The 16965-nt window shown below is 44.3% G+C and overlaps 1 protein-coding gene across 1 annotated transcript in view; it reads left to right on the plus strand.

Moving 5' to 3' along the window:
* LOC147727284 (guanine nucleotide-binding protein G(q) subunit alpha) overlaps positions 1–14837 on the plus strand; it is a 421615-nt gene extending 406778 nt beyond the window's left edge. Inside the window, exon 7 of the mRNA XM_086961340.1 lies at positions 10100–14837. Within this exon, the coding sequence (XP_086817466.1) occupies positions 10100–10290 (191 nt within the window). The 3' untranslated portion in view covers positions 10291–14837. The remainder of the gene's footprint in view (positions 1–10099) is intronic.
* The last annotated feature ends 2128 nt before the right edge of the window (positions 14838–16965 follow it).

Consider the following 16965-nt stretch of genomic DNA (forward strand, 5'->3'; position numbering starts at 1 on the left):
CTTTTTAAAGTACATTTTAGGCATCTTTGTATGAATGAGTATGCTTGTTAGGTCTCGTAGAGAGAGACCTAATGCCGTCCATCCACAAAGCTGACTTTTACGATCCGGATTTGGCCACAGGCATTCACCCTAGCAGCATTTCTCCTCCCCTTACCATTTGCTCCTGCCTCCTAGAGCTTCAAAGGGATCTGCTTCACACTTCACAGCCGCCGTGACTCACATTTCTCCTTCCTTCGTGCCCAGCCCCCCTCCCAGCGCTGCCTTGTTTTCCATAAAGAAGGAAGGGACAAGGGAGAGACGTGAGTAGGAGAAAAGATGACAGAAATTAAGACTTAGTTCAAGCATCCGACTAGCAACTAAAATGCCATTGTTGTAACAGCCATGTACAGAAATGATTTAAAAACCATTTAAACGGGAATATTTATCCCGGAGAAGGCGCATATCTGGTATTTGATAACATCGTGAGTTCGAGGCATGTGGGCTGCTGAATTCATATCTGTGCATAGATCGCCGCCTAGTGTTGGGTCCGGATGATTGCACATTGTTGTCCTGGAAGAGTCTTTGAAGTATCACGAGATAGGTGGCTCCTCCCCTGGACTACAGTGCGCATGGGCATCGCCTCCATCCCCAGATTGTTTTTTTCCGCCATTGGGTTCGGATGTGTTTCGGTTCCCTCTGTCGGAACCGATAGTTGTTCAACTTTCTACTCGAGACCAAAAGGTCTTTAGGCTGAGCGTCGGTATAGTTGCGTTCGGGTTTCTTGTCTGACTCTCAGCTCCGAACTCTTGCTACCCTTCCGCGTGCTTTCGGCGCGGACGGGCCTACACTACACTTCTGCTATGGAGCGAACACCGTTTAAGAAGTGCCCGGTGTGTAACTCCAAATATTCACACCTCGACGTGCACCCCGTGTGCAATACATGCTTGTCACCGGACCATAACTAAGACAGCTGCATGGCGTGTTCGAAATTCCGGTGCAAGAAGACTCTGAAGATTCGTCGGGCCAATAGGCTCCAGGCTAAGTTCTCGGCTACCGCGGCGCCCCCACCAGACGACATATTCCAAGAATCTGTTGAAGGCGAAAACGACGTACAAGGTTCGGAATCTAGTCCCGCGTCCGAAGGGGAGGCCTACGACGCGGGTGATGAGGACTTTGACGAAGTCGCCGACGAGGTAGGGGACGACGATCGGGCTTTTGCCACTGTAGGGGATAGCTCGGAGGAGGAGCATCCCCAACCAGACTCAGGGGTCAATCCCCTTCATACGGCCCAGGTCGAGGGATCGCCTTTGGGCCTTACCCAAGATCTACTTATAAGTCCTACGTCCCCGCCTCCGGGCCCGGTCACGGACATTTATGAGACGCCACTCCCGTTGAAGAAAACGAAAGTGAAGCCGTCTGGTCACGCACCCTCGGATGCGAAACCGAAAGTGAAAGTTGCGCTGGGGCAGAAGGTTCTGGAGGCGTCAACTTCCAAAAACTTCAAGATGGCCGACTTGAAGAGCCACGCCAAAATGGCTGACCCGAAACCCTCGGGGTCGGCGCCGAAGGCTAAGTCGACCGACGCGGCTGCGTCGGCGCCGAAAGGGGTCGTGGACCCGAAGACGGCTCCAAAGAAGCGTCAGGGCGACGACGCGCATAGGGCCATTGGGGACAAGGCGCGTGGGGCGTCGGCCCCGAAGAAGGTGCCTGCCGTCGATCCGACTCTCGACGCGGGAAGATCGCTCGAGCCGGTCAAGCCCTCTCCGGCCTTAACGAAGAAGGTAGCGGAATCCCTGCAGCGGATACGGAAGGACAGTATGGTTCCCGCTCAGGACACTGTGGCGCCTAAGCTCACGCTGAAGCCTGCGAAGGAGCAAACGCCTATCCGTTTTACCCTGCCACCCAAGTCGGCGCCGAAGGCCTTCGCGCCGAAACAGGGCGGGCACTCCAAAGGAGGTATTGACACCGAAAGCTGCCTTGGTGGTGTCGAAGCTTCGGCTCCAGCCGCTTGCTGAAGAGGAACGTCGTGAGGTAATCATCGACGCCAACACCGGGAAACTGTCTCTCCTCAAGAGGAAAATCACTACGGAGCCGGTGTTGGAACACTTTCGGATCCCTCTCAAAAATAAAAGGCACTCTGCGGAATCTTCGGCTCTGGTCAAACCTATGTCTCCACAAGCCCTGGGACACTCGCCAACGCATTCCGCCGCAGGCGATGCGGACGAGGAAGACGCCGAGTACAACTATCCGGCGTACTCGGATCCGGAGGAGGAGCACGAACCTTGGTCGGCCGGAGGCGACCCAGAGGACCCGCAGTCGGGCCAGGACGCGCAACTTTTTGCGGCCAAAACGTCACCGACGGAGGACTCGGCGGCCTTCAACGCTCTGATCGAGAGAGCTGCGGCTAACCACGACGTCGAGCTGCACTCGGACCCCGTGGATGTGGACTTCTTATTTGACACTTTCTCAGTGGCTGAAAAGTCGGTCAAAACGCTGCTGATGCTTAAAGGGGTGCTTAAACACGCAACGGAGGTCTTCAAGGAGCCCACCCGAGCGCGTGTCGTCAACCCTCGCATTGACAGGAAATATAAGGCAGCGCCCTCGGATCCAACATACATCAAGGGACACTTGCCATTGGACTCGTTGGTTGTTTCCAACGCTCGGAAGAGGGCGCACTCGCAGACCACTGGTGACGCTCCTCCCCCAGACAAAGAGTCCAAGATCTTTGAGGCCTCAGGCAAACGAATTGCTGCACAGGCAGCTAATATTTGGAGAATATCTAACACACAGGCCCTACTTGCACGCTATGATAGGGCTCATTATGACACCTTAGAATCACTACTGCAACACTTGCCTGACCAGTACAAGGAGGCAGGAGAAATGCTGATTCAGGAAGGAATGCTCATTACGAATGCATCCATAAAATGTGCACTGGATGTGGCAGATACAGCCTCCAGGGCGATCAATACCAGTGTGTTGCTTAGACGGCATGCCTGGCTTAGAATTTCAGGGTTCAAACCCGACATTCAAACTACAATACTGAATCAAACAGTTAATCCTGACCACCTGTTTGGCCCTGAGGTGGATGCGACACTGGAAAAAATGAAAAAAGATACGGAAACTGCCAAGTCTATGGGGGCCCTCCAAAATCAGCAGTTTCGGGGTGGTTCCTTTCGCCGCTCCAATTCCAGAGGCACCTCAAGGGGTCAGGCATCGCAGTCCACACAGTATTACAAAAGTAACACCCAAACCTCGTACAACAACAAGTGTACAGGTGGCTACAGAGGCAATAACGTCAAGGGCAGGGGACGTGGAAACAACAGCTCCAGGTCCACCACCGCCAACAAGCAGTGACGTCTTGTCACTGCCCCCCGACCATACAACACCGGTCGGGGGAGACTCCAGCAGTTCCTGCCAGCGTGGAAATCCATCACCACGGACAGGTGGGTCAAGTCTCTTATCCAGTACGGTTACTGTCTGGAACTTACTTCCATTCCACCAAACATACCCCCAAGGAGCCGTCCTATGTCCGGCGAGCACTTGACCTTGTTGCAGCAAGAAGTTCTAGTCATGCTGCAAAAAGGGGCGATAGAGCTCGTTCCATTGCAAGAGCGGGGAACAGGGGTTTACTCCCTGTATTTTCTGATCCCCAAAAAGGACGGATCCCTCAGGCCCATCCTGGACCGCAGGCCCCTAAACTGGTACATTCTCTCGGAGCACTTCCATATGCTCACGTTACAGCAAGTGCTCCCCCTGCTTCAGCAGGGGGACTTCCTGGCTACGCTGGATCTGAAAGATGCTTATTTTCATATCCCCCTGCATCCTTCCCACAGGAAGTATCTCAGATTCACGATTCAAGACCAGCATTACCAGTTCAGGGTTCTGCCGTTTGGGGTCACCACGGCGCCAAGGGTATTTACAAAGTGCCTAGCGACTGTGGCGGCGCATCTCCGTCGCCAGAACGTCCACGTCTACCCCTACTTGGACGACTGGCTCATTCAGGCAAAGACAGAACGACAGTGCGTCGACCATGTGTCACGCACCATTCATCTCCTGCACGATCTGGGATTCTCTCTGAACTACCCAAAGTCCCATCTCCAGCCCGCCCACGTGCGACAGTATCTGGGCGCGACAATCAACACTCTGGCAGCCACTGCGCAGCCAAATTCAGTGAGAATCGCCAGTATCCAGGCGCTGATCCAGCGGTTCAGACCTCAGCACTCGCTTCCAGCGAAGGTGTTCATGCAGTTGATAGGCATGATGGCCTCCTGCATCTCCATTGTCCCGCACGCGAGACTACATATGCGTCCGCTTCAGGAGTGCCATGCACGTCAGTGGACTCAGGCTCATGGGCAACTGACAGACCTAGTGTTGGTGAGCGGTCGGGCATACAACTCTCTGCATTGGTGGAATCCACAAAACCTTTGCAAGGGCCGACCATTCCAAGAGCCTGTGCCACAGATTATCCTGACAACGGACGCCTCTCTCCAGGGATGGGGAGCGCATGTACTCCAGTACACAGTGCAGGGACTCTGGACACTACAGCAAAGGAAGATGCACATCAATGTGTTGGAACTGATGGCAATCTTCATGGCCTTAAAGGCGTTCAAAGTACATCTGTGCAACAAAGTCGTGTTGATCCGGACGGACAACATGACGGCCATGTACTACATTCAGAAGCAGGGAGGCACACACTCTCCGCAGCTGTCTCATCTGACTCAGAGCATGTGGAAGTGGGCCATTCAGAGGAACATCTTCCTCATGGCAGAGCATCTCCCGGGCAAGGACAATCAGATGGCGGATCTGCTCAGCAGGCACAGCCATCAAATGCACGAGTGGGAGATACATCCATCAGTACTCCAACCGTACTTCCAAAAGTGGGGTCATCCAGAGATAGACCTGTTCGCCACAAAGGAGAACGCAAAATGCCAAAGCTTCGCCGCCAGGTTCCCACACCCGCAATCACAGGGCAATGCGATGTGGATGAACTGGTCAGGCAGATTTGCGTACGCTTTTCCTCCAGCACCTCTGATACCGCTGGTGGCACGCAAGCTCAGGCAGCACTCGATGACGCTCATCCTGGTTGCTCCAACGTGGGCTCGCCAACCATGGTACACCACGTTTCTGGAACTCTCCGTGGTACCGCATCAAAGGCTTCATCTCACTCCCAGCCTTCTGACGCAGAGCCATGGCGACATTCAGCACCCAGATCCGCAACAGCTCAACCTGGCGATCTGGCTCCTGAAGTCCTAGAGTTTGGCTACCTCAATCTTCCTCCCGATTGCATGGACATCATTCGGGAGGCAAGGAAGCCCACTACTAGAGCTTGTTATGCGGCTAAATGGAAGAGGTTTGTCATCTACTGTGTTAACCACGATATTGACCCGCTAGATGCTTCCATTCAAAACATCATTTGTTACCTGTTCCACCTGTATCAATGCAATCTGGCGTACTCTTCCATCCGCATTCACCTGTCTGCTATGGCAGCATACCTCCAGAATAGGCAACACCTGTCACTCTTTAAGGTCCCTGCTATCAAGGCCTTTCTGGAAGGACTCAAAAGAGTCATCCCACCAAGGACCCGACCAGCTCCAGAATGGAACCTCAATGTGGTTCTTACAAGGCTGATGGGTCCTCCCTTCGAGCCACTGCACTCTTGTGAGCTTCAGTTTCTAACTTGGAAGGTTGCGTTCTTAGTAGCAATTACATCGCTACGGAGGGTTAGCGAGCTGCAGGCGCTCACCATCCAAGAACCTTTCTTCCAGGTACATGCTAACCGGGTTGTGCTCCGTACGAACCCTAAATTCTTACCCAAGGTTGTATCTCAATTCCATATAAACCAGACAATTGAGTTGCCGGTGTTTTTCCAAAACCCAGAGACGCTGGCGGAGCGGATGCTCCACACCCTTGATGTTAAGAGAGCCTTGATGTACTATGTAGACAGGACGAAAGATTTTCGCAAAACCAAACAGCTTTTTGTTGCTTTTGCCCACACCACAAGGGAAACGCTATCTCCAAAGCTGGGATCGCTAGGTGGATAGTGAAATGCATTCAGATCTGTTACGCTAAAGCTAAGCGCACTCTCACTATCCCACCAAGGGCCCACTCCACCAGGAAGTTGGGGGCCTCTATGGCTTTCCTAGGTAACATTCCCTTAGAAGATATCTGTAGAGCAGCCACATGGTCTACCACACATACTTTCACTAAACACTACTGTGTAGACGTGCATTCCAAACAGCAGGCAGCTGTTGGTCAGGCTGTTCTCAAAACACTTTTTCAGACTGCTGCAGCTGGCACGGGCGGCCGCCGCTAATGGAGGGACTGCTATGTATTCTATGCACAGATATGAATTCAGCAGCCCACATGCCTCGAACTGCAAATGCTACTTACCAGTATGCATCTGTTCTTGGCATGTAGGGCTGCTGACATTCATATCGCCCACCCTCCTCCCCGGTGCCTGTAGCAGCTGCAGTATTCATTCATATGTATATATATATGCTCATAGCATGGTCATCACTCACATACTTCACTCCATCTCTGCCAATGGCTAAAAACAATCTGGGGATGGAGGCGATGCCCATGCGCACTGTAGTCCAGGGGAGGAGCCACCTATCTCGTGATACTTCGAAGACTCTTCCAGGACAACAATGTGCAATCATCCGGACCCAACACTAGGCGGCGATCTATGCACAGATATGAATGTCAGCAGCCCTACATGCCAAGAACAGATGCATACTGGTAAGTAGCATTTGCATTTCTTGTGAGAATAACCGAAAACCATTCTACTTTGAATTGTCGGCCTTAGTTAAGATAACAAAATAAATAACTAACAAAAAAAAAAAAACGTGCGACTCGCCAACACTTTGACTGTGTCCATGTTGACATGACACCATTCCACTTCCAGGGGCCTCGCCTGTATTACCCCATCTAATTGTATTCTTTTTCTTTGGTGTGTTCTGACATTAAGTGAGCGGCAGTGCCTTATACATTTCTTCAAAAACAGAACGTCCAAAATGGACGTGTGCACCGCGAGCGATCTGCGGGAAAGCAATGCCGGGCTCCATAGCAGTGAGTGCTGCATTTACTACCGCATTTCTGCAATAGCTGAAGGTCTGGTTCCTCCTCGCAGGGAGGGGCTCTCAGCCCATCAGTCACTCCCTCCACCCTACAATATGTCCTCCTTTTAGTGCCAAGAAAAGCGATTTTGTGAAAAGCGGCAGGCCAGCGTGTAGGTGCAAACGTGATGTGTGCTGCAGACTGAGCTGCGCTGATAAAGGGACGCTTCAGTGGCCATTTGTAAATCAAATGTCTGCAGTTAATACTAAAGCTGGTTCGGGTGGTGTGGTTATTTTTTATGTGTGGGAGAGCAACCTTTATCTAAACTGTTATTTAGAAATGGTACGTTTTGTAGGTATTTGCTGTTTCTTTGCAGACTCCCCATCACACCCCCTCACACACCCTCTCACCTCAGACACCCTTTCACCCTCACACACCCTCACTCACCCTCACACACCCTCACCCCTCACACACCCTCACCCTCACACACCCTCACTCACCCTCACTCACCCTCACACACCCTCACTCACCCTCACTCACCCTCACTCACCCTCACCCATCCTCGCTCACACTCACTCACCCACCCTCACTCACCCTCTCACCCTCACACATCCTCACACCCTCTCACCCTCCCACATCCTCTCTCTCCCACATCCTCACTCTCTCACCCTCACACACCCTCACCCACCCTAACACACCCTCACCCCCTCACTCACCCTCACACCTCCTCACCATCACACACCCTCACACCCACCCTTGCGCACCCTCACTCAACTTCACACCCTCACCCTCACACACCTCTCACACCCTCACACACCCTCACCCTCACCCCCCTCACCCGCACACACCCTCACCCTCACACACCCTCACTCACCCTCACACCCCCTCACCCGCACACACCCTCTCACCCACACACACCCTCTCACCCGCACACACCCTCACCCTCACTCACCCTCACACCCTCACCCTCACACCCCCTCACCCTCCCAACCCTCTCACCCTCACACACCATCACACCCTCGCCCTCACCCTCACACACCTTCACACACCCCTACTCACTCACCCTCATACACCCTCATCAGCATAGCATAACAAAACATAGCATGGCATAACAAAAAAAGCATAGGATACACAACCTCACAACCCTCTCACCCTCACCCTCGCTCTAACACACTCACCCTCACACACCCACCCACCCTCTCTCACTCACTCACCCACCCTCACTCACCCACCCTCACCCACTCACCCACCCTCACCCACTCACCCACCCCCACCCACCCTCACTCACCCTCACCAGCATAGCATAACAAAACATAGCATAGCATAACAAAACAAAGCATAGGATAGGAAAACATAGCATAGCATAATAAAGCATAGCATAACAAACAACACAACAAAACATACCATAGCATAACAAAACATAGCATAACAAAGCATAGCAAAACAAAACATAGAATAGTATAACATAGCATAGCATTGCAAAACAAAACCTAGCATAGCATAACAAAGCATAGCATAACAAAGCGTAGCATAACAAAGCATAGCATAACAAAGCATAGCAAAACAAAGCATAGCAAAACACAACAAACCATAGCATACATAACAAAACATAGCATAGCATAACAAAACACAACAAAGCATAGCATAGCATAACAAAACACAATATAGCATAGCATAACAAAACAAAGCTTAGCATAGCATAACACAACATAGCATAACAAAACATAGCATAACAAAGCATAGCATAACAAAACATAGCATACAAAAACAAAGCATGGCATCACAAAGCATAACAAAACATCTCATAACAAAGCATAGCCTAGCAAAACACAACAAAACATAGCATAGCATAACAAAACACAACAAAATATAGCATGGCTTAACAAAACATGTACTAGCATAGCAAAACACAGCATAGCATACCAAACACAGCAAAACATAGCATAGCATAACGAATCATAGCATAGCAAAACAAAGCATAGCATAATAAAACACAACAAAACATAGCATAGCATAAAGCATAGCAGAGCAAAACATAGCATAACAAAGCATAGCATAACAAAACATAGCATAGCATAACATAGCAAAACATAGCATAGCATAACAAAACAAAGCATAGCATAACAAAACAGCATAGCATAGCATAACAAAACAAAACATAGGATAGCAAAACAAAACATAGCATAGCATACAGCATCACTCAGCACCACCACAGCATCACTCTGTGGCACCACAGCATCACTGAGCTCCACCACAGCATCAATCTGTGCAGCCATTCAACAACAACTGGTTCAAATGTGTTATCTCAATGTTTCAAGCTTTATTACAAATGTAAGAAAAAGATGTTAATATTTGACATATGTTCTTGGATTTTCGTCACAATAAAATACACTGACCATAATCTTCACAAATGTTAATTACAAAAGTTTAAGCTATTGCCATTATAAATTACAATAACTTTTATATAAGTATTAATTATTAAAAAAAATTATAAACCATTGTTTTTTGTAATATCAATACATGTAAGTCACGTAAATACAACACATATTGCATTACAAATGCTATAGTGTCACATTTGCGAAAGTTATAACTATTGGCATGGTAAATGACAAAGCTATTAATTTCGCTATTTTAAAAAACAAAACCTAAATAAAAAAAATTTCATTTACAATACCAATAGCTCAAACTTTCCTAATACGAGACCTATTGCATTGCAAATGCTTGTTTATTGTGTAGTTTTGCATGCCTATGTAGCAGCACAAAGGCTACCAAATGGCTAAGGAACAAGAACATTGTATCCATTGATAACACTGTTCTTCAAACTGACTATGTAGGACTTCCCGTTAGGATCTGAATGAGTAAGCCCCTACAGCCTTTCGAAAATATTCCTCTAAGACTACCTCAAATTGAAGTCTATTCAGGTGCATATGGTTGGGTATTAGATCTCTTGTTGCTTTTTCCATCTTAACATTTTCATATGGGGAAATGTGTGCTATAATAAGAACATTGCAGAAAGCTCCCCTTAATGCTCTTTCTTTTCTCTTCTTTTTTTCTACAAAACAAGGACCACAGCGTGATGCACAAGCAGCAAGAGAATTCATCCTGAAAATGTTTGTGGACCTGAACCCCGACAGCGACAAAATCATCTATTCCCATTTCACGTGTGCCACAGACACAGAGAACATCCGCTTTGTCTTTGCAGCCGTCAAGGACACTATCTTACAGTTAAATCTGAAGGAATACAACCTAGTCTAACTGTGCCTATTTCAACCTCCCTTCCCCTTTCGGGCCATTGAAGAAAATACAAGAGGGACTGTATTATCTGTGAAAAGCGATTTGCATAATACTAATTTATTGCCGTCCTGGACTCTGTAAGTGTTCACAGAGTTTGTAGTAAATATCATCTTATTTAAAACTATATAGAGGAAAACAAAATATGCTGGAGAACCTTCGCTGCAGCACAGTTCCTGATTTTCTTTTTAAGTTGTTTTTAAACGAAACCTTGTGACACAATGTGTTTGGAACTCTTAGTGGTACACTTACAAGGGCAGGGTAATGGTGAATATTTCTTTGGCTACTGAGGTAAAATCTAGTTGGGTTATCCCAGTCTCACCGTTGTCAACTCCATACAAACCTTTTAGTTCTCCTTTTCTTAAGAGATACCTTTTTAGACTGTCTTTCTCTAGTGTAGTAAAGTTAGGCATAATTTAGTTCCAGTATACATCACGCCATCAGCTGTTCTAATTTATGTCTTTTTTCTGAAGGATAAGACATATTGATACTGTGATTTTTAAATTATTATGTATAAAGCACATCTAATTTTGGCACTGTCTTTGACACTTTGTTTTAAGCCAATGGGAGCTCATCAAGCAATAGATCACTGTATATGGAGTTTATCTTTAGCCATAATTGGGTTATCTAGCCATATGCATAGAAGGCAGTTAACACATACCTGTAGCAGAAGGAAAAGATGCAAAGGCATAAATGGGTGACCTGTTTGGTTGAATTCCCATTTTCAAGTGCCATTTTGTATGATTTATTTTAAGTTGCAGAAGCCTAACACATATATACCATCAGCACTACACAATCCCTAGTGCCAGACACAAGTTGTTTTATTGTATACTTTTTGCTCTTCAACTAGGGGAGATGTATTATATTTTGGATTACGAATTTTATTTCACAATTTCATTATTCTTAATCAGGCTTTTACGGAAAATCTTGAGGCTTGCATTGTTGTATCTGATTGAAATGCCAAATTGACTGCTTGTGGGCTGATAAGATGACACAACTGAGTTGAAACTAAGGATTGTGTCTGGGTCACGGGATTCTTTGCTTTTTCAAAGCAAGTGATCAATTATCCATGCCAAAAAATTGGCGCTGTAAGAGAATTTGCTACTGGGCGCACCAGACTCCGAAATGAGTGGAAGGAAGCTTGACTCTTTCCGTCACTCCACAGATGGATACGGAGAACACTTTGTGGTATTATTGAGGTATATGCAATTACAGTTCAGAGAACTGATGAGTTTTCATTCTTGAGAACCTTTCTCACTGTAGTTGCTGACCAATCATGTTAGGCTGCTTTCCATGGCTTTTTACTGACTACTCTTTGGCATTTTTTATGAGTTTCAGTGTTCAGTATTGTTGAAGAATCAGACGTTTTAAAAACATCTTACTACACGGTTTATAGAAATGAGTTAAAGCACACGTTGATATGTCTGTTTTGAAACTAGGCTTGAAAATGTTTCCCCCTTTTTCACACGAGAGGATTGCAATTCAAGTTGTGTAGCAATCAAGCCTGTAAGGGCCGTGTAAATGATTCTTCTAACTGGTGCGAATCGAATTTATTGTCCAGAGAGCTGAAGATATCGGTGTTATTGAGTGACATAGAGAAAGAGGTGAAGAACGATGATTTGTTGGTTAAATACCAAAGTAAACAAATGCATACTGATAAAATGTTTTCCATCCTTATTTGTCCTACTAATTTCCACCCTTTCTCGAAATAAAAACCCAATCAACTGAATTTTCACTCCATTGGGAATACACCTGTAATTTAACGTAACAAAGGTTAAAAAAAACCTGGTTGTAGGTATAGTTCAGTTTATGAATGATATCATTGTACATACATCTTTCTATATATATGGCAGCATCCTTATTGGCTTTGTAATCATACATTTTTTGGGCAACTTGAATGTGCTGTATTGATGAAATGTATCTATGTAATTGTAATGTATGTCTCATAGCTAATTCACAATTTGAACAATATTATTTTATTTACTTTTTAAAAGAGGAGAATGTAAAGTTTGTCAGTTTATTTCTGACTAGGGACCGATTTTTTTTTTGAAAATAAATCCAATTGACTTTTGTACAGAATGGTACTAGCATCATACTCTACAAAATCATTTGCATTCCCGAGTCGAGGTAAATTGTAAAGAAGGTCTAAAGGCTTCTGTGTCTAAGACTCAGGAGCTCAATTTTCGCGCTACAGTAAAAATCTGCTTTTATACATTATTATCCTGAAATCCAATGGGTTGTCAGCTTTTTGTAAATTACATTCTCTGTGGGTTCACAATATAACTTAGTATCCTTGATGACTTTGTAAGTGTAAAACGACCCCAACAGAAAAGAAAGCCTATTTAGCCATTTGCACGTCCTCAGCTTCTCTAAACTACGCAATTAACAGTGTACTTTATAAGCCACGAACTGTTGAGTGCTATACATGTCAGCTTTAGAGTACACCGCACATGTGTTAAATTGTCAAAACTGTCACCATTCTTTTGAACATTTGGATAATATCACGAAACATTGGCAACAAAGAATATTTAGTGCTGCCTGAAGCACCACAGCCATTGTATCAAGTGCAGAAATCCTGTCAGGTTTTCTAATTTTATGAGACAGAACATGGTTTTATTCTGTATCGGAAAAACAGATCTCCATCCCACACAAATTTGTGACAGTTTTGGGAGCGTGGATATTAACTAAAGTTTCTTAGTTACTAATCTTGTAATAGCAACATTTAGTGAATGTTGCCATTAAGCTACTTGTGCCTCTTGAGGCAAATTTTAAACGACCGGGTGTAAGGGGGGGATTGGGGGGTGTTAAACTAAAGAGGATACAAATATAATTTTTACATACAACATATGATCGTCCAGTGTCCTATTGTGGAGTCCCAGTTTACAAAATGACTTTCCCTTTTAAATGGCACAGCCGTTCCCGCTGAGAATGTATCACAGAATATTTGTAAATTGGTGATTTTTTTCTTTACTATGCCTTACAGAGTCAATTCCAGAAGTTTGTGCCTCATTCCTAAAGCGGAAGGCAAAAAACTTTATTTTTAACTTTGCCAAAACTATGTGTTTAATTGAATGTCATAAAAAGACTGGGGAGTCGGTGTATACTAGATGTTCACTAGCACAAGAGAGCAGTAATGTTAGTGCTAAAAAAGAAAACACCTTGAACTTGCCTTTTTTTAACAAGTTAACTATCAGTGTCCTGACACAAATGTGTAATGCAGTTACAAGGGCAGTTTACTTTTTATAATTCAAATTATTTTGATTGTGACTTTGTATGAACTGTAATTTTTTAAGTCATTCTGTGTCATATGAGCTTTGTTTCAGTTATTCTTCTGGGTTTTTGCTGTTTTTTTAAATTCAGTTGGGGAGAAGAAGACTCCTTGTGCCGAATGCTCTATCAGTCAGAATTTGACTACTTAGTTTGTGGAGGAATGCGCTGTATCCTGAAGCCTTTATTTGTGAGATGCAAAAACTCTTTACAGTTCACAGGTTATTGATCCTGAACAGGTGTTCTGCATTCTCTCACGTTAGAATGAAATTGTTGAACAGAATGAAATTTTTAACATTGGAAGGTAAAGTGTAGTCAAATACTTAATTATCTGCTGCTGTTACTGATGCCCACACTAAGGGCTGTCAAACACTTTAGCATATCAATTAGCATCAAAGGCATTTAAAGAAATATTTTAAGGTGCATCATGGCCTACCAAAGACCTGCCTTCCAGTTAAACATTAGGAATTAAATGAAATACTACCACAAGGACTCCTGACTTAAGCATACTGGTCTAGTCAAGTTGGGAATGGAAGACTGACATTGATGCAGTTAAAATACATCTCTGCATTTTTGACGTTTACACCTGAATTCTTCAACATGTAAGATATTTGACTCCTGTCTGTCAGATTTTTTTGGCAGATTTCTTTACACCATTTGAAAAATCCCCATATTGATGTCACACTAAGGCAAAAGCAAACCGTTCTTGCAGTTGTCTTTCCATATAGGCAGGGTGGATGCCTCACAAATACTACACTACTACAATCCGTTTTGAAGCACATCAAATTTAGAAAACAATTTGCATTCTGTCTCCAAGCATAGAGATACAAATCTCCTTGTTCGCTTTGTCCTTAATGTGATTGGGGACTACATTGGCTTCCAAATGCATTTTTCTAAAAAATAAAAAATCAACCCCTAAATAGTACTCTTGAAAAAAGACGGACCAATCTGATTGTAGAGAGTGTTACTTTTTTCTCCAAGGATGCTACAAGACACGTGTTGCTGGGAATTCCAGCGTTCTGTGCAACCTTTATTAGACCTGTATATTGAGGGGGTTTTGTCAGATACATTTTTAATCTGCAGTATTTAAGGAATCATACTTGCTGTTCTTAAAATGTCATTCAAATGCATGTATTGTCTATTGTTTGGGGATGGGAAATAGTTTTTTGAAAAAAGAAACTAATGTTGTATGATAATGCCCCAAATGATCTTGCTGGTTAAAAATATAGTATTTTTTGGCCATATGTTTGTATTACAGTATCTTTATTCACATTTCTCTCAATTACTTTGGATTTCTATTCTTATTTTCATTAATTTGAGTAAAGCATGCTATTCAAGCGATTTTCAGATTAAGTGTGGATGGAACATTCAACAAATTGAGCATTCTTGGATCTCATTGTAGGACACTGGGTAAATGATAGCTTCAGCAGCCCAATAATGATTTGTCACAATTTTCTTAGGTGGCTGCCTTTAATATTTCCAAATTGAAATAATCAGTGTAATAGATTTATTAATAAATTCTATTTTTTCTTTTTTTTAAATGCCTTTTACATACGGAATTTATGGCAAAAACATAGTTTAAAGTTATCAACAAATTTAACACAACATAGCCCAGGAAGAAGAAGCAAAGAATAAAGCAAGGAATATAAAGGAAGGGCTATCTCAAATATCATGAGGAAGAAATACAAATAGTAAGAAAAAAAAACCGAAAAAACAAAAAGGACAAAAGAAGGAAAATTCATCCTATCCAATCCGTAATCGGGGCCCACATTTTCCGACCTATTTCACGTCTTCTACGTCCTTTTAGTCTATACACTGCTGATTCCATGTTGTATATAGCCAGCAGCCGGGCCCTCCAATTTATAAATGTAGGGGAGTCAGGACTGATCCATTGGGAAGTAATACCCGCTCTAAAAATAGACATAGCAATGAACAAAAAGCCTTCTTCGGTTTTGCTCCGCACTGCCAAATTTTGCTTCTGGTCGACCCCCAAGATCACTAAGGTGGGTGTTAGCATCAAAGCTTTTCCAGTAATCTGGACAAGAAAAGATGCAATATCTTGAATATATTTGGCCAGTTTGGAGCAGGAAAAAAACATGTAGATCATGTCAGCAGCCAAGGTACCACATCTACTGCACGAATTCCCACAGTTACTAGACCATTTCGAGATTTTCCCAGGAGTATAATATAAATCAACGGCTGACATCTAATGTTGGGGCCTCAGACTACCAGTTATTAAAGTCTGGTTGGCAAGATCCAGAGAAACTGCCAAATCAGTACCTTCTTGTCCAAATTTCCTATCCCACTTATCATTTTGAATGATTAGATCATTGGGCAGGTCAGAGATAAGTGTTTGATATATTAACCCAATCCTAGATCTTTTCTCTATGATCCCCACCAAAGGAATTTTCACAAACTTATCTACTCCAGATGTTGCATGCTTCAGCAAGTAGCTCCTAATTGTAAGAACTTAAAAGAATGCCTGGTAGGGAGCTCATATTTGTCTTGGAAGTCAGAAAAAGAAGGAAATTGGCCTTTGGTGAAAAAATCACCCAGTACAATAATTCCTAGATTACCCCAACTGAAAGTGATTGAGTCCTGAAAAGTTGAGGGCAAAAGACCATACGACAGCAGAGGGGTGTGGGCATTGATATTTGATATGCCGAACCACCGTCAAAATTTTTTCCAAACAGAATAAACCGACTGAATAACTTTAAATTTTATTTTCTTATAGTAACTTGGTTAAACTTTTCTATCTAAACAATTGCGAGCATCTTCCCCAAGTAGGGTTTCAAAGATTGTAGGTCTGCAAATTCTGGCACCACTGCTTTTCCCCCAGATAATAATAGTCCCTTTGCTGTAACAGTATGGCCCTGTGGTATAGCATTAAGGAAGGTAGACCCCAGCCGCCCCTTGATCTAGGAAGTATTAGCCATTTAGATGCCCTTCTGGCTTTATGATAGCCCCACAAGAATCTTAAACAAGCTCTTTCTGCACTAGAAATACAATGCGCTGGGAATTCAATAGGAATAGTCATAAATAGGTATAGAAATTTTGGAAATATAGACATTTTTATGATATTGGAGCGACCATGGAATGAAAGGTGCAGATGGTCTAATCCCTCTAAAGTCTGATTCACCTCTTTAATGATTGGTAACATATTGATTTCTGGTATATTCTCTACAGAAGGAGTGATCTACACTCCCAAATAGGTTGCTACTGAAGCTATTGGAAGCTCTTCCGGTTTTGAAAAATCTGAGTGTATGACTTGAGTTTTGTCAACATTAAGCCTATAACCCGAGACTGCACCAATTTACTTGGCTAAATCCTAAACTGCTGGAAGAGCAGAGCAAACATCCTTCTTGAAGATGG

Source organism: Lissotriton vulgaris, chromosome 3_1 (genome assembly GCF_964263255.1).
Source record: "Lissotriton vulgaris chromosome 3_1, aLisVul1.2, whole genome shotgun sequence".
Taxonomy (NCBI): Eukaryota; Metazoa; Chordata; class Amphibia; order Caudata; family Salamandridae; genus Lissotriton; species Lissotriton vulgaris.